The sequence below is a fragment of the Garra rufa genome, chromosome 12 (genome assembly GCF_049309525.1).
Source record: "Garra rufa chromosome 12, GarRuf1.0, whole genome shotgun sequence".
NCBI classification, from domain to species: Eukaryota; Metazoa; Chordata; class Actinopteri; order Cypriniformes; family Cyprinidae; genus Garra; species Garra rufa.
The window spans coordinates 34,012,603-34,038,532 of record NC_133372.1 but is presented as its reverse complement, the minus strand read 5'-3'; the positions used below and the strand labels follow the sequence as shown (position 1 = coordinate 34,038,532).

Below are 25,930 nucleotides of genomic sequence, written 5' to 3'. Positions count from 1 at the left end.
GTCCCTCCCCTTCGTCGAGGCTCCGCCTCCCTCTAGCTGTCATTGAATTAACCATTTGTTTACTCACTGAAATCAGTTTCCGAAAAAAGACAAATCCCCTGGGACCCAGATAAACATTTATGGTAATTTTGAACAATAAATTTGAACAACTGATTAGGCACTCACATTATAAGATTGTGATATTTTGTACACATTATATGTGTTTTAACGCTGTATAACGTGTCTATACAGTTTACTTAGTGTTTCTGACAGTGAGTTATTCTGTTTTTACTGCCATCTAGAGGCTATCAAGTGTATCATATAAAGATTTGTAAGAACGCCCTTTTTCCTTCTGTTATTTTACTTTATATGAATAGAGATTGATTTGCCAAATAATAAGCACCACCAAACACTCAGTGAATGTTGTTTTTATTTATGCAACATAATGTTCTTAAACAATACAAGAGAGGGCTGTAGATTTTCATTTACTAATAAAAACAGTTTATTTTTATTAATCACATCTTGTGAATGACCTTTTAATCTATTCACTGACCTACCAACAAACACAAAAATTAAAACAAAAGAAAAGACCCATGTCAATGTAGTCTGGGGGAACCAATATACCCATAAATAAAAGTAAAATGAGTTTTAATAATTCAGTTAATAATTTTAAATATTTCACTTGTTAGTTGCTGAATTATTCACTCAGTTGGACACTCATATTCTCATATGTTGATATTTGACATACAAAATGTTTTATTCTGAATTATTCTGTTTAATAACAGAAGCTTATGCAGAAAACTCTGTGGACCATGATGTACATCAGTGAATGAAGATGTTTAAAAACAGTTTAGACACCCAACTGTAACGATAAAACATGAGTTTTCATATCCTTTTTTAAATCCTGAAATGAATCTGAATCACATGTCTATATCTGTACCTTTTAACATATCTAATTTCTGCTTCATATCTATTACTTAACCAACTTACTGACTCTCACGCAGCCAAGTATAACATTCTGTCTGTGTGACACATTTGGCTCTGGTGTGTTTGTGTCTGTATGAGTGGCTGTAGGATCTAGGACTTTTAAAAAAAGTTTTAAAAAAGCTTCTTGGACAAAACTTATTTTTTACTTTTAAAAACAACTTTTTTTTTTTACAAATTTAAAATATGAGTGATCTATCATCTTCCAGAAGCAACACTTTTAATATGCTGAGAGTGTATGCATGTATGAGAATATATAACAAAAATATGCTCAGAAAATGTACAGATACAATTAGCTCCTGAGTTTTTCTCTTAAATATATGCACATTAACACACCAAATGAATCAACACCTAATAACATTTAGTAAAAAGAAATACAAGCCAGAGAAAGTAAAAACAAACAAAAAAACTTTAGTATTCCAATTTTTCCTTCACATTCTCTGCAGGATGAACAAATCCCGCAAACAGGCATAAAAAGGGAACTGTAGACATTTTAGGGTACAACTGAAGTTCATTTCACTCTTCTTTTTGCTTTCTGTCCTTCCTAGCTGCCACCGTTCTCTCCACCCCCCTTGATTAGACGCTTGTTTCCTCTCTTCCCAGCAGGGCCACGAGGTTTGGCGAATGCTTGCTTGTGGGCATGCTGCTTAGGATGGACCTCATCATACAGATACTGCTCTGTCAGCTCCTCTCCACTATCTATCTCCAACTAAAATGAACAAAGACACATTTACAATGACAAAAATGTAGAAAGATTTTGGTTAGCTGTGTATTGCATGGAATATGTAAGTATATTACTGTGTATGTGACATTTTCCATGAACACATTTTGTAAATTTCCTACTATAAATATATCAAAGCTTAGTTTTTGATTAGTAATATGCATTGCTAACAACTTCATTTGGACATTTTTAAAGGTGATTTTCAGAAGAAGAAAAATTGCACCCTCCAGATTCCTGGTTTTCAAATAGTTGTATCTCGGCCAAATATTGTCCTAACAAACCATACATGAATGGAACGCTTTCAGATGATGTATAAATGACTTATGACTGGTTTTGTGGTCCAGGGTCACATATAAAGTGTCTTCTGTTTATTAACATCAATATGAAAAGACATTTGCAATGCATTTTCATTCCGTATTCTGACATAATTCTGAATGGAACAAGATACCGAGTGAAAAAATACAATGAATTCAATAAAAATACTAGCCAAAACAGCTGATAAAAGCATCACAATTATCCACAAGACTCTAGTCCAACAATTAACATCTTGTAAAGTGAAAAGCTGCATGCTTATAATAAACACATCTATCATTAAGACATTTTTAATTTAAAACCACTGTTTCCTCTATTTATAATATTGGTTTCTGCAGTGGAAAAGCCATTTTCTCTAGATCAGGAGAAAAGAAAATGCACAGATGAAGTACTGTTTACAAATAAAACAGTATGTCAGTGGATTTTGATGTGAGGAACAAAAAATGTTGACTTTTTCACTAGAGAAAGCGTTATTATTGATTATAGACTCATATTTTGGCCAAAAGCAAAGATTTCAAGTTCTTCACAAGACATTAATTGATGTACTGGAGTCACTTGTGGATTATTGTAATGTTTTTATCAGCTGTTTGGACTCTCATTCTGACGGCACCCATTCACGGCAAAGGATCCATTGGTGAGCAAGTGATGCAATGCTACATTTTAAGTTGCTTATAACTCTCATCCTGGGAGAAAAACCAAAATGAACATGTAATAAGACTGTTTTTACCTTTTTAGCCACTTCTAGATGAAAGTCCCTCTCTACTTCTTCCAGAAGTCGACTCTTACAGCTTGAATACAGCATTCTTTCCTTGATGCTGCAGCTGTATCCTGGCATTGAGTATATGAACACTATGGAAAATGATAGAGGAGGACATATGAATAGCTTGCATAAGTGTGACTCAAACTTTAATATGTATAAGGAATGGAGTGACTAACCCACAGACTCAAGGTAATCTCCCTCATGTGAATGTTTGTAGAGGAAAAAGTGGTATCTGGGTGTATCAAGGGGGATCCGGCAGGGCAGATCACGGATTTCTGTGGGGCTGGTGTGCACAAGTTCAATCGTCTCCTTCTCTGTATCTAGCTTCTGTATATAGAAAAGCAAAAAATGTTTGTTGAGGTAGTATCTAGTAAGAATGTACTTTAAATATAAATGTATGTTTGTCTGTGTCATACCAGTTGAATGTAGTTGATGCGTCTTTCTGCGAGTTGCTTTAGAGCACGTTTGGCCTCGGCCTGTAACGGGAAGGCAAGACCCTGTAGAGTCTGATGTTTGGGGTCCACGCTGATCTCAGTTTTCACCTACAAACAAAGAGACAACCAGTTTGTTACCAATTATGACCTAAACAGTTCCAGTCATTCTATTACAAACATTTTCCCAAACAATTCCAATGAGCTACCCTGGTCATGGAGGACTTATGCCAGGTCTGTTGTTTGGATAAATTTGTTTATGCAGGTGAGAGATGGTAGATAAGAGTGGAAGGTACAGTGTAGATATTGTCTTTCAAAAGTCAAAAGAAGTGAATTGATTGAAATATTTGAGGTTTGTTCTTCAAATAAAGTTTGAAGGACATTGTAGTGTACAGTAAGCACACAATTAGCACACATACACTACACTACACTTAGACTAACAACAGTACTCACCTGTTTAACTCTGCCCTGCAACCGCAAAGATTGAACATAGAATGTATTAAAACAAAAGCTGAATTCATTCAGGGATGTACACTATAATTATGATTTTTTTTTTTGATGGATATCTACAGTCTTTTCTCACCTCTGTGATTTTGATTCGCTGTAGCTCTTGTTCAGCTGCTGTTAAGGGTGCAGGTGCAGAACATGAAGTCACGTGTCGCAGGTACCCTTGAAGACAAACATCCTCCTGGAGATGGCGAAAAAAGACAAAAGGTTTAATTTATGTGCACTTTAGTTTAATTATTCAGAAATAAAACACTTCTGTAATTCATTAATAAACAGTAAAGTAAACATTTAAACTAATTCATGAATTATATGTGACCCTGGACCACAAAACCAGTCTTAAGTAGCAATAGCCAACAATATATTATATGGATCAAATATATATATATATATATATAATATGCATTGGCGATTTTCAAAAGAAAAAATAATTGCACCCTCGGATTCCTGATTTTCAAATAGTTGTTTCTCAGCCAAATATTGTCCTAATGTAACCCCTCACACCCGGGTCCTACCGCTCTTGAGATCGGGGAGTGAGGTTTACTACACAGCACCTACTGGCTGGCCTCTGTTACACTCACCCCCCTAAACCTCACTCCCATCCGGGTCACGGCACCAATGTAACCCCTCACACCCGGGTCCTACCGCACCCGCTCCGAGCAGGTCTCAAACCCAGGTCTCCGGCACGAGAGGCGGACGCACTAACAAGGAGGCTAAAGACTGCAACCCCTAGTGTCAGTCGCTAGTGCATCTCTTGAGATCGGGGAGTGAGGTTTACTACACAGCACCTACTGGCTGGCCTCCGTTACACTAACATATCATACATCAATGAAGAGCTTTCAGATTATGTATAAATCTCAATTTCAAAAAATTGACCCTTATGATGGTTTTGTGGTCCAGGGTCACATATAAAGTGTCTTCTATTCATAAACGTCAAAATGAAAAGACATTTACAATGAATTTTCATTCCATATTATGACATTTCTGAATGGAACAAGATACTGAGTGAAAAAATACAATGAATTCAATAAAAATACCAGCCGAAAAAAGCTGATAAAAACATCACAATTATCCACAAGACTCTAGTCCATCAATTAACATCTTGTAAAGTGAAAAGCTGCATGCTTATAAAAAACACACCTATCATTAAGACATTTTTAACTTAAAACCACTGTTTCCTCTATTCATAATATTGGTTTCTGCAGTGAAAAAGCCATTTGCTCTAGATCAGGAGAAAAGAAAATGCACAGATGAAGTACTGTTTACAAATGAAACAGTATGTCAGTACATTTTGATGTTAAATGATCCATTTTATGCCAAAAATCTTTAGGATGTTAAGTAATTATATTTTTCCATGAAAATATTTTGTATGTTTCCTACCGTAAATATATCAAAACTTACTTTTTGATTAGTAATATGATTGCTAAGAACTTCTGGACAACTTTAAAGGCGATTTTCTCAATATTAAATTTTTTGCACCCTCAGATTCCTGATATTCAAATAGCTGTCTCACGCCTAATTATTGTCCTATTCTAACAAACCATGTATTAATGGAAAGTTTATTTAATCAGCTTTCAGTATAAATCTCAATTGCCGAAAAAAAAGGACCCTTATGACTGGGTTTGTGGTCCAGGTTCACATATATCATAGACAACCTGAAATTCAGTACGTAAAAGCTATAAATAGACTCTCAACTAAATTATACAACTTCCTCCCATAAAACTACAAAGTTGTTTGTTCAATATTGTATGTGTATGTAGTGTATATATTTAGTCCTGTCTCTGCTGACCATGACTGGTAATCATTTCCAAGAACATTGCCAACAGCCCCAAGTGTTCAGTTTCTAAATAAAGGAACATGGTGGTCCTGCTGGTCCACTCTCGAAAATTTTTCAACTGTAAATAATCCAGCTTCAGGGTATATGACTGACAGCTGAAGACAGGTGGATCGAATTCATTTATCAGGACATCCCTCATTCTAACTTCATTAGTCCCTTACAGAAGCAAAATCATAAATATAAAAAAAATTAAATTGTAGATAAAACTCCCGTTGTGAATCAAAATAGTAGAGACAAAACTACTGACCAATTTTACTACCATAAAATATTCTTCAGCTATAGTACCTCAACTGTGCCGAACATTTCATCTTTGACGTGTCCACCACCAAACTCTTTCTTGACTGTGGCGCGAGTAGCAGCGTACAGCATCTTTTGCCGGACCTGTAGCAAAAGTTATAACATTATTAAATAAATAAACACTTAGTTTAAGTAACAAAATAAACACTTACAGCTCTAACCACAATGGTTTGGTAAAATTTTCTGAAGAAAACAAAAAAAAAAAAAAAAAAAACAACACAGTTGCTTGTGTGTTCTGATTGGTTGCCCAAAGTTACAGTTCACCCAAAAATGAAAATTACCCCATGATTTACTCACCCTCAAGCCATCCAAGCTGTATACTGTATGACTTTCTTCTTTCAGACAAATACAATTGGAGTTACAGTATATTACAAAATGTCCTGGTTCTTCCAAGCTTTGTAATGATAATGAATGGCTGTTGAGATTTCAAAGTGCAATTAAGTGCATACATTCATCATAAAAAGTATTCCATACAGCTCCAGGGGTTAATAAAGGCCTTCTGAAGTGACTCGATGCGTTTGTGTAAGAAAAATATCCATATTTAAATCTCCAGCTTTGATAACTGTCAAGTTTTCAATATATATGTTTTTCTTACACAAGCACATTGATTTGCTTCAGAAGACTTTTATTAACCCCCAAGCCATGTGGAGTACTTTTTATGATGGATGGATGCACTTTATTGAACTTTAAAATCTCAACACCCATTCACTGCCATTATAAAGCTTGGATAAGCCAGTGATTTTTTTTTGTTTTTGTTTTTTAATATAACTCTGATTGTATTTGTCTGAAAGGCGAAAGTCATATACACCTAGGGTGGCTTGAGAGTGAGTAAATCAATTCTTTTTTATTTTTGGGTAAATTACCCCTTTAAAGGCCCAGGTCCAAAGACCATGTTTCAATGAGCATGCAAATAAGATTGTTCTTTTTAAAAGTATAATAAAGGTTCTTGAGTAGTTTTTATTATTCAGTTCACCAAAAAACTTTCTTAAAGCTATACATCTTGTTCCTGCTAATCAGGTCAAGCTTCGGATCTTCATGTCAGACGAATACAGTCAGAGTTATATTAAAAATGTCCTGGCTCTTTAATAATTGCAGTGAATGGGTGCTGAGATTTTGAAGCCAAGTAAAATACATCCATTCATCATAAAAAGTACTCCACATGGCTCCAGGGGCTTTATAAAGGCCTTCCTTCTGAAGTGAAACGAAATGAAATGTTTGTGTAAGAAAAAAATCTGTATTTAAAACTTTATAAACTGTAATATCTAGCTTTGGATAACTGTCATACACGCGTTCACAAGAAAGTGGCATTCCAGCGAATTATGTAGGATGTAAGTAAACACAGTGACGACTGCCGAAGTGTAGTAGGAAGATAAAAACAAAACACCAGACACCAATTAGAAGTACAAAATGAGGATTTGTAAAGAAAAATGTCTTAAGATTTTATATATGCTAAGATGAGCAAAGCTAGAGATTACGGTTTAAAAAGTTTTAAATATGGGTATTTCTCTTAAACAAATGCATTGATTCAATTCAGAAGGCCTTTATTAACCATAAGATCTGTGGGGAGTAGTTTTTATAACGGATGAATGCACTTTATTAGACTTTAAAATCTCAACACCCATTCACTGCCATTATAAAGCATGGAAGAGACAGACCATTCTTTAATATAACTCAGACTATATTCATCTGAAAGTCTTATACACCTAGGATGGCTTTAAGGTGAGCAAATCATGGGGTAATTTTCATTTTTGGGTGAACTGTCTGTTAAACACACTCTTAAAAATAAAGGTGCTTTAAAAGGTTCTTCACAGTCATGCCTTAGAAGAACCATTTTGGTTCCACAAAGAACCATTTAGTGAAAGGTTCTTTCGCATCACAGATCCAGATGTTAAGGTTCTTTATGGAACCATTTAGACAAAAAAGGTTCTTCTATGGCATTGTGAAGCACCTTTGTTTTTAAGAGAGTATAATAAAGGTTTTTGAGTGGTTTTTATTCTTCAGTTCACCAAAAAAAAAAACTTATAGCTATAAATCTTGTTCCTGCTACTCAGGTCAAGCTTCTCATCACTTTCACGTAAGCTTTCTCAAACTTACTGGAGACTGGTCAGGTGACCAAGAGATGAAGAGCCACTCATAGCCTTGAGCGTTCTTGGTGTCCAGCCGGTATAGAATGTAACAGGGCTCGTGAGGGTCTAGCAGCGGGAGCAGGAAGTGGTCATAGTCTTTGTCCCAGCTCTGACGTGGCTCAATGTATGCTCCCAGCACCAGCTGCTCTAAAAAACACATAAAAAAGCTCTCTCATTACAAACCTGGTACAACCAACATCGCCACACAACAATCCCAAAAATCTGTTGCGTAAGTTTATATTGCATCACGTAGATCAATTTTAAATGTGTTTACAAGGCTAGGCTTGGGTAATGGCCTGCTGCTGATAACAAATAAGTAAAATATTATCCATTATCTACATCCTGCTATAAAAAGCGCATGACACACCTTGTATCTTACACCCGATATAGCACAAGCTGCTTAGTTCACCTAGAGACACATACACAATAATACACATAAATTCAACCTTCAGTTATTTATTTAAACAAGCCAGTGCTGGTGGATGTCTGATAACACAATATATTACTGTCAATAATGAACTGATAATCATCTCACCTTAAATGGACTGAAATATATCTTACATATGCAAGCATACACTTTGCTTTTGATGAAATTGGTCAGTGGAACATAATCAAATATGATAATATAGATACAATAATATAGAACAATTACACAATATGCAACATTATAGATTTACACAACCATAAATTATTCACACTGTAGTATACAAAACTGTGACTAGCCATGGGTCTGGCAGTCCACCATTTCTAAAAGCAAAAATGCATGAATGATTGTTTGAAAATGCAAAGGACCACAAACCCAGTCATAAGGGACAATTAAAAAAATGAATACAGCTGAATAAATAAGCTTTGAATTGATTTATGGTTTGTTAGGATGGGAACCATAGTGGAATAATATTTGGCAGGGATATACCTATTCGAAAATCTGCAATCTGAGGGTCCCAAAAAATCGAAACATTGAGAAAATCGTCTTTAAATTTGTTAAAGAGTTTGTTAAAGAGTTCTTAGCAATGCATATTACTCAAAAATTAAGTTTTGATATATTTACTGTAGGACATTTATAAAATATCTTCATGGAACATGATCTTTACTTTTTGCTACAAATATGATTGGTTTTGTGGACATGGTGACTGAAAAAAAAAAAAAACTCTCACAAACTTCCTTTAAGAGTTCCTTCAAGAACCTTTGCATTGGCCTAAGAGGAGGTCAGTATAAGAAGGGAGGAAAAAAATAGATATGTATACAGTATTACACCATTCCATTGAGAACAATAACTATCAGATCTAAGTTTTAAGACCTTTTGCTATAAAAAAAAATGTAAATTGCCATCATAAAGTGCTCATCACAACAGTTCTGAGAAACAATTCATGGCCATGTGAAAAGCAGTGTTCATAGTTATGGGTTATATAAATTCTCTGTACAGTAACAGTGTACTCTACAGTGTAATACAATAAAAACAGATCTTTGTATAATATTAAATGTCACTCTTCAGATGGTTAATTCACAAGAATGCATATAAGCAGTTCAGCATATTTCACATTTGTAAGCACATTTAATGTTACGGATCTCACACCTGATCCTACTGGTTCTTTATGACTTTGGTCTATTGTCTCAGTTTACAAACTTCACACCGATCACATCACACTCAAGCGCATGTAATTTGCTTCCTGAAACGTACCAACCAGAACATATTCTGTAACCACTGTAATGAAGCACTGGAAGGCCTCATCTTTTCTAATGGGTCATCTTTCTTCCTAACCGCTTTAACATAGCTTGTGAAGGGTGCGCTGTGCTGGTGCTCGTCCTCCAGAGCCCCACCCTCTGCTCTCAGGCATCAGCACACAGATTAACAGCTATGGTTCTTAGTACGCATCTCTTATCGCATCAATAATCTACTTACCAGTACATCTGCCCTCTTCCCTCCCTGCTGTCCTCAGCTTTTCTTTGTACATAAAGACATAAAAACCGCTAATTAAAAGCAGTGAGTAAATGTAAGTATATTTTTATTATATATATATAATCAAAGGTTTGGGGTCAGTAAGATTTCAAATGCTTTTTTAAAGAAAAAACAAAGTTCCATTTATTTGATCTAAAATACAGAAAAAACAATAATATTGTGAAATTTTTTTCTATTTTAATATACTTTCAAATATCATTTATTTCTATATTTTTAGCATCATTAATTTTGGTGTTGGGATCAGTTGCGCTGCTTAATATTTTTTTTGGAACCTGTGGTTCTTTTTTCAGCGTTCTTTGAAAAAATTTAAAATTTAAAACAAGAGTATTTATTCAGAATAGAAATCTTTCCTAACAAGATAAGTCTTTATTATTACTTTTTATCAATTTAACACATCCTTGCTGAATAAAAGTGTTAATTTCTTTCAAAGAAAGAATGAAAGAAACAATTTACTGACCCCAAACTATGAACAGATCAGTATATATTGTTTAAAAAAGAATATATATTTTTAAATAAATGCTGTTCTTTTTAACATTTTTATTCATCAAAGAATCCTAAAAAAACAGCACAACTGTTGTCGAACAGTAATATTAAATCAACATGTTAGAATGATTTCTGAAGGATCATTTAATGCTGAAGACTGATGTAATGATGCTAAAAATTCAGCTTTGCATCTCAGGAATAAATTCTATTTTAAAGTATGTTGAAAATACACATAAATCACAATAATATTTCACAATATTACTGTTTTTTCTGTATTTTTAATCATTTAAATGCAGTCTATATATACAGTGTGTACACTGTAAAAAGTTGTCACCAGATTCATCTTAAAAACCTAAGTTCAGCAGCTGCCTTAAAACTTTGTTAAATCAGATTAAATCTCCAAGTCATTTTAACTTATTACAATAAAAATGAGTTGATTTAACTTGTGAGTTGAAATGACTTAAGTTGATTTAACTTAAAATTTTAAAGCAGCTGCTAAACTAAAGTTTTTAGGTTGAAACTGGTGAAAACTTTTACAGTGTAGGATATACAGGATGTGCTTATTTTAATATATTTCTAAATGATCTTTTTAATGAGAAGGGATGCAACTTGTTTTTCAAAATGAACAAAGTTGTTGCATGGTTGCACAACAAGACTAAATGAAACAACACTCCTTCTATAACTTGATAATCAAGTGCAATCACCACCAAGGCCTTGAATTCAGGCATCTAAAGGTTGTGCGAAATGATTGAAAGATTTTGCACCTAACCAAAATAAACCTTTAATGAGCACGGCGTCAAAAACAGCTAGCGCGTCATTAACCGTATCTAGCGCAAACATCACCCACCCACATACACGTTACCAGTCCAAATGACCTTGGAGGGGGATTTCCTGATGGTCTTTTGCAGCAGCTGCTATTCTGAGGTTGCACACATTCCAGCTATCAGCACAGACACATACTTTCCATCAGCCTTTTACTCACCCCTTAACAACACACGTAGAGAAAGCTGTTTTCACATAAGTGCCAATTTGAAAAGTCAAACATATATCTGCCTTCCTCCTGTCTCCCTGAGTTCTGTCCTACAAATACAGTCATTGTAAAGAATATCACACATAAACACAATCTGACTGAATAACTGAGTGCCCATACTGCCTACAAGACTATAGCTCAGACGTTTTCCTATCACCATGAGAGCAGACTAGGTCCTGACCATGTGGCCTGTGCTACCCACCAATGAGGGTTGGGATACACATGTGACTCAATCACCAGAAAGGTCCAAAACTGTGTTGACCAGTGTTCTATCCTGAAATATCATCTCTGTGAGACTCAAAGGCACCCTACGAACCCAAAACAACCCAGTCTATTCAAATGCAGACGTCTTCATTCCCTCTAGGCGTTGAACAGACAGTAGATGAGCCATATAGCAACAGTTCATCCATCTGTGGCTACATTAGGCCTTCAGTCTACACTCTTAAAAATAAAGGTGCTTTAAAAGGTTCTTCACAATGATACCATAGAAGAACCATTTTTGGTTCCATGAAAAACATTCAGTCAAAGGTTCTTTAAAGAACCATCTCTTACCTTTTTGTAATCTGAAGAACTTTCTTTCACCACTAACAACCTTTTGTGGAACAGAAAGGTTTTTCAGATGTTAACGGTTTTTTACGGATCCATTTAGACAAAAAAAAAAGTTCTTCTATGGGATTGTGAAGCACTTTTATTTTTAGTGTGTACCTCAGGGTTGGAAATGGCACCAAAATAAACAAAGATGCCCCATAAATTCAAGAAAAAGGGCTAAAAATGCCCATGCACAATTAAACAACGTATTATGGCTGTCGCAATTAAAATAAAGTACATTTAGATTCGCTCACACTGCATCAGATTGCTTTTACATGCTGTTTTGTGCAGCGTTGAGCCTTATAACCAATCAAACGCATTTCTGTTGAATTTAGGAACGCATTGGCCAATCAGAGGCAGTGGTGAAAATGCTGAGCTGTTGATAAGTGCGCATGCTCGCAGATCCCTTATCATAAACAACACAGTGCAGATAAGATGAAAATAAAAGATTAATTAATCGCTTCAGTGATCATAATGGGAGTTTTTGCATAACTTGTGCTAGACTAGTCTAATGTCATGGACCAACATGTTTGTCTATGAAGCCAGAATGTGATGTGTCCATATAACGAAACAAAAAAACATTTTAAATTGTTTTCTATATTGATGTTAATAATCATTATTACAATATAAAGAGCAATAATCTACAATAATGATTTTGTCATAATATTGCAGCCCATATGAGCTCCTGTTTTTTACTTGTGTAATTTAGATACAATTGAAGAGTTTATTTGCAAAAATAGATGGGATTTTTTTTGTTATCATGTTTTTATTGTGTTTTATTGTTTTAGTTACAAAATGAACAAAAAAATGTATAAACAGGATTTATTTGAAACTGAAATCTTTTCTAACATTAGAAATATCTTCAGTGTCATTTTTTTAAATCAATTTCATGCATCCTTGCTGAAAAAAAGTACAAATTTCTTTCAGAAAAAAATAATCTCATTGACTCCAGTCTTTTGAAAGGTCATATACTTTAGTCTGTGAGAATCACATTCTATTCTGTTTTATTTAACCGCAGCCGTGTGAGAATATGCATGCATCATGAAGTCAGGTAATGATACGATGACTTCACTCAAATTTGATAGCGTTTTGCCCTTTCCTTCCCAGCAACTGGATCTTGTCACCTGATAGTGAGCTAGCATTTCAACAGTACCTGACACGCGGTCTTGTACGCAAATGCACGCTTGTCCACATGCGCTATTATTGCAACAGAGAACAGTCCATCATTCCTTTGACCTCTGCGATCCATTAAGGGCCATTCAGTTTCCACGTCAGATGATGTGTCATCTGACCCACAAAAGCATGTGAACGCAGAATCAAAATACATTGTGAAACGTGTTTTGTTACTATTTCCTCATGTCAGGTGACACCCGGAAGGGTAAAACAACAACAAAAAAATCCTACCTAAAAACAATCAAAATTAGATATTGTAATAATGTAGAATAACGTAACACTATATCAAACCATAGTATAAATGAACAGTACATTAAGTCAAATTTCAACTAGTTTTAATTAACCTCACATTTTAAAAAAATCTTTTTCTGAAACATCTCAGTACAGATTGTAACAATTTGAGCTCAGCTGAGCTCCTAACCAATTAGAAAGTGAAAATCAAGGACAATAATAATTGAGTGATCTTCCACTAATAAAAGGCACCAAAAAATACCATGGTACACTCTTAAAAATAAAGGTGCTTCAAAAGGTTCTTTAAGTGATGCCATAGAGGAAACATTTTTGGTTTCACAAAGAACCATTCAGTCAAAGGTTCTTTAAAGAACCATCTCTTTCATACCTTTTTATAATCTGAAGAACCTTCTTTCACCACAAAGAACCTTGTGTGAAACAGAAAGTTTCTTTAGATGTTAAAGGTTCTTTACGGAACCATTTAGACAAAAAAAAAAAAAAGGTTCTTCTATGGCATTGTAAAGCACCTTTATTTTTAAGAGTGTAGAAGAACCATTTTTGGTTGCGCAAAGAACCATTCAGTCAAAGGATCTTTAAATAACCATTTCTTGCTTACCTTTATATAATCTGAAGAACCTTCTTTGCCACAAAGAACCTTTTGTGAAACAAAAAAGGTTCTTCAAGGAACCATTTAGACAAAAAGGTTCTTCTATGGCATCGTGAAGCACCTTTAAGAGTGTACAACCATGTTTTTTGGACAAGGTTCCATGGCCATTCTATGTTTGTAGATGACATATTAATTAAAGTTGACCTTGGAGTCCTACGTAAATGCCAAAGACTATACAGTAATCATTCAGTACCATTCTATTGCCATTTGACACCCTCATTGTACCATGGTACATAATTTAAATGTCATACTGAAAGACTCGTAATACTCTTATAAAGTTTTATCCCATTAAACATTAGTATCTTCTAGCCTTGATTAGGAATAGGGTGGTTAAGATTCAACGAGCAGGTAAGAACAGATGTTTTATTTCAGATTTGAAAAGAATTTGGTTTATTGGTCAACATGTGCACATTCAATTCAATTCTCTGTGAACTGAGTGAACCCCTTAGACCCCCTGCTCACTCACCGTCTCTGATCAACACCTGGAGGAGGCGGCCGTTTCCACTTCGTGCCCGGGCCAGAAACTCCCTCAGCTCTTCTGTAACCACCAGAACCAGAAACATGGCGGGTCAGTGTGGTGCCTTCCTACCCGCCAAGGGACTTCTGAAGTTGGATGAAGTTGGACGCACAGGTCGGGTCACCTGGACAATCTTCTGATGAACTTATCTTCAGTCAGCGGTCAGTGGAAGAGCTGTGTGTTATATCAGAAAGGATATAAAAGCAGAGGGATGAAGTAAGAGTTTGGTGTTAGAGAGACTGTGTGCTATCCCAGCGAGAGGGCATGTGAGAGCAGCAAATGTGTGAGAGAAGGCTCCTGTAACTAGGACAGGATCGTGTGTGCTTGCTGAAGGAACCCGATCCCTCTTGCCCCAAATTTAGCAGGCACACTGTCTGGCCTCGGGTGACAGCCTGACCATCCCCCCAGAACAGCCCCGTGGCCAGTTGTTTGAATCTTTTGATTTGGATTTGAAAATATTGTATTTAGGATTTGACTCATGCCCCTAAACCACAAATAGTCTCAAAAGTCATACCACCCTCTTTTGGGCAGGTAAGGAACTGCATTACTGAATGAGGTACTTTGCTATGCTGTTACTAGTCAGCAACTTTTCAGCATAATGATTTGACTCACTCATTCATTTTTTTTTATAAATAATATTCCAGGTTAAATTCAATGAGGCAAAGTTATTTTGTGTGGTAATCAACAGCTTAATTCTGTTATCCATAATTAACACATTTCTGTATCTCCCTTATACTATTATTACATTATTATGATGATGTTTAGTTTGATTATTGTAATTATGATATAATAATGACTGTACAAAAACACATGCCGAAAATTAAGCATCTGCTAAATGTTTAAATGTTATTAATAATTATGAGAACCTATGAATAAATATTCAGCAAATGTTTTTAACATTTCTATTTGTATTTAGCATTTTCGATGCAGGAATTAGGCCTACAACTTTTATTTTTATTAGTTATTTATTTGTTTTGCATTTTAGTCACATTTTGAGCACAAAATATGTGATTCATGTAAATGTAATTGTTGTGTATGTGACCATGGACACAAAACCTGTCTTAAGTAGCACGGGTATATTTGTAGCAGTAACCAAAAATACATTGTATGGGTCAAAATAATTGATTTTTCTTTTATGCCAAAAATGTACTAGGATATTAAGTAAAGATTATGTGTTCCATGAACATATTTAGTACATTTTCTATCGTAAATATATCAAAACTTAATTTTTGATTAGTAATATGCATTGCTAAAAACTTCATTTGAACAACTTTAAAGTTTTTTTTTTTTTTCAATATATTTTTTTTGCACACTTAGATTCCAGAATTTCAAATAGTTGTATCTCAGCCAAATATTGTCCTAACAAAGCATACATCAGGAACTTTTATTTATTCAGCTTTCAGATGATGTATGTGTCTCAATTTCACAAAACTGACCCTTATGACTGGCTTTGTGTTCCAGGGTCACATACTGGAGTATACCTTCACCCACTTGGTAGTGTTAAGATGTGTGTGTGGAAATGACTGCGTTGTAAAGGCGAAATTTTAGCAGAATAGTCTCGCACCCTCTTCTGGTCCTGTTATTAAGCACATACAAACAGTATAAACGATGTATCATTAAATAATTGATGAAGATACCGTTCTGTTTTCGTTCTTCATAACTGAAGTAATAATAACGGCGCGAAAACAAGCAATCAGTGTAGGTCGCAGCCCTCTCTGTTCGTGAAAATAAGATACGATTCCTCTGGTCTTTTTTTGCAATGTATTTAAGGGCTGTTTTGAACGTGCTTTAAAACGGGGATATTTTGTCGACAGCTCGTGGTTAAGACACCAGAAATCGTGACTCAGCTTTGAAAGGAAAATTAACTAACCGCTATTTTTGGGTAGCGATAATTTTTACATATTTTAACATAACATATTTTAACATATTTTAATATAAAAGCAACAGAATTTAGATCACATCCAGTTTATTTGTCACAAAGCACTTTAGCATTAATCTGAAACTTCGAACGCAGAAGCCTATACTCTTGTCTGCTGTCAAGGTAAAGTACAAGTATTTTTTCTTTTTAAATAACATGTCCAAACTAGCGTCTTGCAAAGCTAAATTCATAGAATGCTTCCTAAATACACCCAAATTAAATTATATTTCTGGACAATTTGGCTAAATTAAAGCTTTGGAAAGACTCTTACCCCCTTGTCATCCAAGCTGTTCATGTCTTTCTTTCTTCAGTCGTAAGGAAATTATGTGTTTTTTAATAAAACATTTCAGGATTTGTCTCCATGTAATGGACTTCTATGGTGCCCCCGAGTTTGAACTTCCAAAATGCAGCTTTAAAGGGCTCTAAACAATCCCAGCCAAGGAAAGAAGGGTCTTATCTAGCTAAATGATGGGTTATTTTCTAAAATAAAATACAATTTATATACTTTTTAACCTCAAATGCCCGTCTTTTCTAACTCGGCAAGACGAGCGTTTGAGATTAAAAAGTATATAAGTTGTAAATGTTTTTAGAAAATAACCGATCGTTTTGCTAGAAAAGACCCTTCTTCCTCAGCTGGGATCATTTAGAGCCCTTTAAAGCTGCATTTAAACTGCATTTTGGAAGTTCAAACTCGGGGGCACCATAGAAGTCCATTATATGGAGAGAAATCCTGAAATGTTTTCATCAAAAAACACCATTTCTTTACGACTGAAGAAAGAAAGACATGAACATGGGGTGAGTACATTATCTGTAATTTTCTGTTCTGAAAGTGAACTACTCCTTTAAGTGAGAAGCAAGCCGTTTTCTGTAAATGTGCGAGACTTCCGTTCATTAGCCACTATAGGGAAATAGCAAGAAGAGTAAAGTGCAATAAATGGTCAAACTTTTCTCAATAACCCAGTGTTTTCATAATTAAGATAATACAATAAAATAATATGGTAAAACACACCAGTTTGCAGTATCAAACAGCAAAATGAGCTGTTATGTACAGCTAAAAACAGCTGGAAATGGATGAGACTAGAAGCCTTCCACATAAAATTTACAAATGTGACCCTGGACCACAAACTTTATAAACATCTATACATAACATTTTAAAATTATGATGGATTTAATATGAACTGAAAAAAGTTGGAACCTAATAAAATTAAATTTAGGGACATGAATGTGCTTATATCGGCCATTAAACCTGACAACTAACCTGAGAAAACAAATGAAAACTTCCATTTGGATGTGAAGTAACCTCTTGAAAGATTTAACGAATTAATAAGAAAACAGCTACAGTGTCAGAGTCTTCATTTAATGCATTGAATTAACATTCTCCCCTTTTCCCCTTAAAACTAGCATAAACACAACGGTTTCTCAAATAAGTGCAAAGAAACTTGAGAGAGGGCTGGTCAGTGTATATTGTTATGAGATTTGTTTTCATAAGCGATTCAAAAGAATGCCAGTATTGCAAAAGCAAAGTACATAAAAACAAGAAAACAAACCCCAGTAAAAAAAAAAGTCACATAAAAGCAATTTGCAATCACAGATGGAATCATATTGAGCTACACACATCAGCTATGAGCACGTCATCTTTGGACAGTCGTTAGTTTAATTAAAAAATTGTTCCATTGACATTTCTTTCTGGTATAATTTGATTAGCTAAGTTTTACTTCACCTCCCGCACAAGTCAATTTGATTGAGCACTTTGTTACAACCTCATAAACAAAACAGAAAATGTGAACAGATTACTTTACAATGTTTTACAAAAAAGTTTTAATGATACAGATATAAAATGAACAAAGAAATACAACTTGGCATCAAGGCCACTTTATTTACAGTTCAAAAGTCCTGCAGTGAGCAACTCCATTGTGTGAAACTCCAAGAGAATGGTGAATGATGCCATCTGCTGGGAGAACACATCACAGAGGCTGACGTCTGACAGCAGCCCATTAGTCATCAATCGTGGGTAACCAGAACGCCTGTGGAAGTGAGATTTTAGCATACATTTATTAAGTGGTTGCGCACAAAGACTACTGCAGTATTTATGCAGCCATAATCAGGCCTGCAGAGGAATGGCTACATTCCTTTTTTATGGTAAAGGAATAGTACAGTCGTGGCCAAAAGTTATTATATATACACAAATATTAGTTTTCACAAAGTTTGCTGCTAAACTGCTTTTAGATCTTTGTTTCAGTTGCTTCTGTGATGTACTGAAATAAAATTACAAGCACTTCATACGTTTCAAAGGCTTTTTTCGACAATTACATGACATTTATGCAAAGAGTCAGTATTTGCAGTGTTGGCCCTTCTTGTTCAGGACCTCTGCAATTCGACTGGGCATGCTCTCAATCAACTTCTGGGCCAAATCCTGACTGATAGCAACCCATTCTTTCATAATCACTTCTTGGGAGTTTGTCAGAATTAGTGGGTTTTTGTTTGTCCACCCGCCTCTTGAGGATTGACCACAAGTTCTCAATGGGATTAAGATCTGGGGAGTTTCCAGGCCATGGACCCAAAATTTCAACGTTTTGGTCCCCGAGCCACTTAGTTATCACTTTTGCCTTATGGCACGTGCTCCATCGTGCTGAAATGCATTGTTCTTCACCACACTGTTGTTGGATTGTTGGAAGAAGTTGCTGTTGGAGGGTGTTTTGGTACCATTCTTTATTCATGGCTGTGTTTTTGGGCAAAATTGTGAGTGAGCCCCCTCCCTTGGATGAGGAGCAACCCCACACATGAATGGTCTCAGGATGCTTTACTGTTGGCATGACACAGGACTGATGGTAGCGCTCACCTTTTCTTCTCCAGACAAGTCTTTTTCCAGATGCCCCAAACAATCGGAAAGAGGCTTCATTGGAGAATATAACTTTGCCCCAGTCCTCAGCAGTCCATTCGCCATACTTTTTGCAGAAGATCAATCTGTCCCTGATGGGGTTTTTTTTGGAGAGAAGTGGCTTCTTTGCTGCCCTTCTTGACACCAGGCCAACTTCCAAAAGTCTTGGCCTCACTGTTCGTGCAGATGCGCTCACACCTGCCTGCTGCCATTCCTGAGCAAGCTCTGCACTGGTGGCACTCCGATCCCGCTGAATACTCTTTAGGAGACGATCCTGGTGCTTGCTGGACTTTCTTGGACGCCCTGAAGCCTTCTTAACAAGAATTGAACCTCTTTCCTTGAAGTCCGTGATGATCCTATAAATTGTTGATTTAGGTGCAATCTTAGTAGCCACAATATCCTTGCCTGTGAAGTCATTTTTACGCAACGCAATGATGGCTGCACGCGTTTCTTTGCAGGTCACCATGGTTAATGGAAGAACAATTTGAAGCATCACCCTCCTTTTAACATGTCAAGTCTGCCATTCTAACCCAATCAGCCTGACATAATGATCTCCAGCCTTGTGCTCGTCAACATTCTCACCTGAGTTAACAAGACGATTACTGAAATGATCTCAGCAGGTCCTTTAATGACAGCAATGAAATGCAGTTTTTTTCGGGATTAAGTTAATTTTCATGGCAAAGAAGGACTATGCAATTCATCTGATCACTCTTCATAACATTCTGGACTATATGCAAATTGCTATTATAAAAACTTAAGCAGCAACTTTTCCAATATTTATGTAATTCTCAAATTTTGGCGACGACTGTATATCCCAAAAAAAAAAAAAAAAAAAGTATTCTTGTAGCTTCACAAAATTAAGGTGGAACCTCTGATGTCACATGAACTATTTTAACGATGTCCTTACTACCTTCCTGGGCCTTGAACGTTCCAGTTCAAGTCAGAAAGCTCTCGGATTTCATTAAAAATATCTTAATTTGCATTCCGAAGATGATGTCTTACGGGTTTGGAACAATATGAAATCTCCAAATCCGTTTTGATAAAGAAACACCCTGAGGTCATCCAAGATGTAGATGAGTTTGAGTACATTTTTAGCAAATTTCCATAAATCCAAACAATAAATAAAAAGTGCAAAAAATGTAAGTATAGTTTGTTTTACCAGTGATCAGTGAATCGTTCATTACCATGTATTATTGAAGGCTTTTGCTGTATAGTTAAATTAATAAAAATGACCCAATTTAAAAGTTTGTGTACACTTGATTCTTAATACTGTTGTTAGCTGAATGATTCACAGCTGTTTTTTTTTTGTTTAGTGATAGTTGTTCGTAAGACCCTTGTTTGTCCTGAAGAGTTAAACTGCCTGCCGTTCTTCAGAAAAAAATCCCACAAATTATTTGATTTTTCTGCATTTGTGTATTTGAACCCTTTACAACAATGGCTGTATGATTTTGAGATCCATCTTTTCACATTCAGAACAACTGAGAGACTCTTGTGTTCAAACGCTCACTGATGCTTCAGAAGGAAAACGATACATTAAGAGTCGGGGGTGTAAACTTTTGAACAGAATGAAGATGCGTACATTTTTCTTATTTTGCCTAAATATATTTTTTTCATTTAGTACTGCCCTTCAAAAGATACTTACATGTTTCTCAGAAGACAAAATAAGTTACACTTTCCTTGAGATTCAAATTAAAAAAGTTTTCATTTGAACCTTCTGTAATAGTTGAATATGAGTCCCTCTGTTGTCCTCAGTGTGAAAAGATGGATCTTAAAACCATACAGTCATTGTTGGAAAGGGTTCAAATACACAAAAATACTGAAAAACCACAAAATTTGTGGGACCTGAAAGATCTTTCTGAAGTACAGCGGGCAGATTAACAGTTCAGGACAAATGAGAGACTTGTATATGTATCACTAAACAAAAAACACATCTGTGGATCATTCAGGTAACAACATATTATTAAGAATCTAGAGTATGTAAACTTTTGAATGGGGTCATTTTCTTATAAATGTAACAAATTAACTTATTCAGATCAGTACTAAATATAAAACACCAGTTTTGGTAATTTGTTAAAATAATTTTGCAGATTCGTTTGACCTTTGTTCTTACTAAACTTTTGACCTCAACTGTATAACAAATATATCAGATCAGTTAAATCTTACCATGTTAGAACAGGCACTGGCGAAGGTCATGAATTTGGGGTTAAACTGTAGACAGGTGACTGGACCAGTGTGTTTCCCATCAAGAAGTGCTACTTTCATTCCACTCTCAGCATTCCACACATGAATCTTTCCATCTTCTGATCCTGGAAATCAAAATTACATACAGGCATCACTCTCTGTAAACTAATTTGTAGTCTTTTCTAGATCCATTGGGAAAATCTTACCAATCATGACGAATTGAGAGTCCGGTGTGAAAGAGGCCTCCAGAATGACACCTTTACTGTTGTTATAGCCCTGCAGGGTGAAAAAGAAAGACTTCATGAAACACACTTAAACACAAACTTTGACAAAAACCTATTCAAAATGACACAATTTTCTCACCCCAAATGAGTGGAGCACAGCTCCTTTAAAAGCATCCAGCACTCTAAGTGTTCCTCCATTGGTGGAGACCAGAATGAGCTTTCCGTCATTGCTGAACTTGAGACCCGTCCACTCACATGTTCGCTCGTATTGTAGTTTAAACGTGGCAAATGGACCCTGAGGCAGGAAGTGCGATACAAATGTATTACTTTTTAACACTTAAAAGGATAGTTCACCTAAAAATGAAACTTCTGCCATTAATTCATGTTGTTCCAAACCCATAAGACCTTTGCGTGCAAAAAGTATTCTCGTAGGTATGTTTCTGGACCTGGGAACATTTCAGTTCTTGTCTATGGAGGGTCAGAGAGCTCTCGGATTTCATCAAAAATCTCTTAATTCGTGTTCCAAAGATGAACGAAGGCCTTACAGGTTTGAAACACCATGAGGGGAAGTAACTGATGACAGAATATTTAGGGTTTATTTTGGGTGAACTATCCCTTTGAAAGAAAGATATCACTACTGTTTCTAAGATGCTAAGATGTTTTATACAATTACCTTATCGAAGGAGCGTAGATCGTAAAGTTTGACCATCTCAGAATTCACTCCTGCTGCAAAAATCAGCCCCTCAGGATCAAAAGAGCACACAGGCTTTCCTTGCAGGTGCATGAGGCCCTGTAAACACAACCAAGATTAGAATCTAGCATAGACTAACCAGAAAAACACAAACCAACCCAAAATAAAAATACTGCTTACCTGACAGTTAGGTGAGCGAAGGTCCCACAGGCGGATTGTTTTATCAAGTGAGCCAGAGATGAATGTGTCATCAACAGGAGACATAGATAGAGCAACAACTCTGAAACAGGATAAAATACACAAAAACATGCACTATAAATTTTACACCAATAAACAAGGAAAAAATATTTAATGTCACAGATCCTCACCTCTTATTGTGTCCAGGAAAGTAGCGAATGTACTTATTGTCATGTAGGGACAGGTATCGAATAGTATCTGCAGTGCCACATTGGTAGTAAGAAAAAAATATCAATGACATGCAAAAGTAAAGCTACAAGATTTTACAAGTGAATCCATAACATGTACTGTATAAGGTGTCAGATGAACAGGCTCAACCCTGGGCAAGGCAGTAGCCTGTACAGTTAGCTCCATAACAGGGCAGAATAACAGACCCTAAAAACTGTACAAACAACTACCTCAAGCCAGAGCAGGCACAGGGACACACAAACACCAGCAGTAAAGCTTAGAGAAAATGACTTAAAACATTATGAAAAATAAACAATTACGGCATTTAATCTCATTTGAAGACATACAACTGCACAAATAATAATAATAATAATAAAAAAAATCATAGGACATGTTATAAAACTTTTAGGTAAAATAAAGCATTTCACACTCCAGGAAACTGCTGTTATAATAAGAAAAACGGCACAATTAATCTAACATTACTCCTAGATGATATTTTGTCCATATTATGACAAAACTGAAGGCCTAGGAACTGAAACACAACACAGTATCATACTGAGACTTTAAGAGGAGTCCTACCATCGATCTTGTTGGAGCTGTAGACAACTGTGTTGGCGGCATGAGTGTATCTGATGAGGTCCACACCATACTTCTTACTGTAAAGTGTCCGTTTGGGTCTGATATAAAGCACAGAAGAGGAAATAAGTAAATTAACCTGGTTGCTTATTTAGTCTGTATGTGAATATACACTAAAAGTCAAAAGTTGTTGAACAGTAAGATTTTTTATGTTTTTTAAAGAAGTCTCTTCTGCTCACCAAGACTGCATTTATTTGATTCAAAATACAGCAAAAGCAGTGATAAATTGTGACATTATTTTAATATTTTAAATACCTGCTTTCTATTTGATTATATTTTTTTAAAATGTAATTTATTCCTGTGATCAAAGCTACATTTTCAGCATCATTACTTCAGTGTCACATAATCCTTTTAGAGATCATTCTAATATGTCAATTTGCTGTTCAAGAAACATTTATTATTATTATCAATATTTAAAACAGTTGAGTACATTTTTCCAGGATTCTTTGATAAATAGAAAGATACGACAATCAGTATTTATCTGAAAGCTTTTGTAACATTACACACTACGCCATTTAAAAGCTTTGAGTCAATATATTCTTTAATGAAATTATAGAAATGACTACTTTTATTTAGCAAAGATGCTTTAAATTGATCAGAAGTGATGATAAAGACATTTATAATGTTACAAATGTTCTATTTCAGATAAATTATGTTCTTCTGAACTTTCTATTCATCAAAGAAATCTCCTCCTCCTACTACTACTACTACTAATAATAAAAATAATAAATGTTTTTGAGCATCAAATCAGAATATTAGAGTGATTTCTCTAGGATCATGTGACTGGAGTAATGATGCTAAAAAATTAGTTTGAAATCACATGAATGCATTTTAAAATATATTCAAATACAAAACAGTTATTTTAAAATTGGAAAAATATTTCAAATTTTTGCTGTACTTTGGATCAAATGAATGCAGGCTTGGAGAGCAGAAAAGACTTCTTAAAGCATCTTACTGTTCAAAACCTTTTGACTGCTAATGTATATCATGAAACACTTAACATTAAGATCAAAATATTAGACTTTATACTACAGTCACAAGGCGGGCTCCGTGGGAGGCGTGGATGCTAGTGGTTAGCAGCACGCTAATGTTACTTCTCATTCAGACTGTACGTTCGATTCATTTCCGCGAATCGGTTCCTTTGAAATATTCGTGTTAAAGATTCGGCGGGTCTTTTACGTCATTACGCGGTCATTGACGTGATCCGACCGTGGTATATTACGATATATCCATACCAGTTATTAATAACAGTTTTTATTTATAAATCGTGTGTTGCAGTTTGTTTCGTTGCCGCCATGATTTAGCTCATAAAACAAAGACGCTTACGTTGATAAAACGGCACTAGGTTTAGTGACTCGGTGAACCGGCTCAAGTGATTCACCAAAAAGATCCGACTCCAACGAATCGGATATCACTACTGTAAATATACACGTTCAAATCATAATACTCTCTATGAAAAGTAAAATTCACAAATCTCCTTTTTATTACATAAGCAGTAAATCTTAATCTTTCACATCTCTCACAGGAAAGCTCCTGTAACCGATATCAATTATTTAAAATCCCGTAAGACCAAATCAACACGGAACATCGGGCAGTTGCAGGAAAAATCACATTGAGTTACGTTAATTTACAAAAAAAACTTACTTTCCCTCCTGGCAGTCGTACAAGACAATCGAGTCATCATCGCTACTCGATATTACAGTTTCGCCGTTTGAGCTGAAGTCAAAGCAGTTGATTTTGTCCGAATTCTCTCGGAAAACCTTCGCAACCCTGAAACTCCGCAACACATTGTCTGTGAGCTTCATTGTGGCCTTTCTGCCTGGCCAGGCGCTGGGGATCGTCTAGTTAAAAACAGCGAGTTGATTGGATCTGGTTTATCAGTGTTGTGGGTTGCGAATATTTCGTAATATTTTTAAGTGAAAACAGTTTTTAGATGTGCATTTCGGTCACGTTAAAAAAGCCCGCCGACAAAATTCGTCAATGAACTGGATTACGAAAGACGAGATGAAGCTAGAGGTAGTAAGGCGGTAAACAAAATGGCGACCACACCTGCGGACGTTTCAGAATAAAAGTCTCATACTTGAGGTGAAACTCAAAGCAAGAGGGAATTTGTGAAGTTATTGCAGTCTGATTTATTGTACACGCATAATATTAACCTTCCATGACATATACGAAAAAACAAACGAACGTTTGTTATTTACTTTTGATTCGACAGCTGTAATGAGCATCTGGAATTTCACATCAGCTCTCTAGATGCGGTTGCTGTTGTGTTGGATCTTTATTTGTTGCTAGGTTGATTGTCATATTTTCAACTATGATCAAATCTCACATTTGTAATCAATCAATTTAGTTTTCCATTATAATTTTTGTCCAAGACTTCTAGAGAGTGTATTTCTTAAC

At 35.5% G+C, this 25,930-nt stretch overlaps 2 protein-coding genes across 3 annotated transcripts; both read right to left on the bottom strand.

Annotated features, from left to right (window-relative positions):
- Positions 1 to 391: 391 nt before the first annotated feature.
- twf2 (twinfilin-2) lies at positions 392 to 15,465 on the bottom strand. Of its 2 annotated transcripts, XM_073851386.1 has the most exons (9): positions 14,547 to 15,444; positions 7,920 to 8,098; positions 5,814 to 5,909; positions 3,771 to 3,875; positions 3,641 to 3,655; positions 3,173 to 3,298; positions 2,933 to 3,083; positions 2,724 to 2,845; positions 392 to 1,672 (listed from the first exon to the last, which is right to left on the bottom strand). In XM_073851386.1, the coding sequence occupies exons 1-9, from the start codon at positions 14,641 to 14,643 to the stop codon at positions 1,508 to 1,510; spliced, it is 1,056 nt and encodes a 351-aa protein (XP_073707487.1). In that variant the 5' UTR covers positions 14,644 to 15,444; the 3' UTR covers positions 392 to 1,507. The 2 variants fall into 2 exon arrangements, with proteins under 2 accessions (XP_073707487.1, XP_073707488.1); XM_073851387.1 differs by lacking the exon at positions 3,641 to 3,655 and having other exon boundaries at positions 14,547 to 15,465.
- A 2,489-nt stretch (positions 15,466 to 17,954) lies between these two features.
- Positions 17,955 to 25,554, bottom strand: wdr82 (WD repeat domain 82). Its single transcript, XM_073851388.1, has 9 exons — positions 25,175 to 25,554; positions 23,474 to 23,571; positions 22,858 to 22,924; positions 22,670 to 22,769; positions 22,472 to 22,588; positions 21,938 to 22,093; positions 21,781 to 21,850; positions 21,557 to 21,699; positions 17,955 to 18,539 (listed from the first exon to the last, which is right to left on the bottom strand). Exons 1-9 carry the CDS (start codon positions 25,333 to 25,335, stop codon positions 18,510 to 18,512), a joined length of 942 nt encoding a protein of 313 aa, XP_073707489.1. The 5' UTR covers positions 25,336 to 25,554; the 3' UTR covers positions 17,955 to 18,509.
- Between the last annotated feature and the right edge of the window lie 376 nt (positions 25,555 to 25,930).

Coding starts and splice junctions, on each gene's coding strand:
- twf2 (XM_073851386.1), bottom strand. CDS start 14,643: ATGTTTCTGGTTCTGGTGGTTACAGAAGAGCTGAGGGAGTTTCTGGCC. Junction 8,099..14,546: donor CCAGGTGTTGATCAGAGACG/GTGAGTGAGCAG, acceptor TGTGTTTTTTAG/AGCAGCTGGTGCTGGGAGCA. Junction 3,084..3,172: donor GCATCAACTACATTCAACTG/GTATGACACAGA, acceptor TTCTATATACAG/AAGCTAGATACAGAGAAGGA.
- wdr82 (XM_073851388.1), bottom strand. CDS start 25,335: ATGAAGCTCACAGACAATGTGTTGCGGAGTTTCAGGGTTGCGAAGGTT. Junction 22,770..22,857: donor TTTCCTGGACACAATAAGAG/GTGAGGATCTGT, acceptor ATCCTGTTTCAG/AGTTGTTGCTCTATCTATGT. Junction 22,589..22,669: donor TTCGCTCACCTAACTGTCAG/GTAAGCAGTATT, acceptor TTGTGTTTACAG/GGCCTCATGCACCTGCAAGG.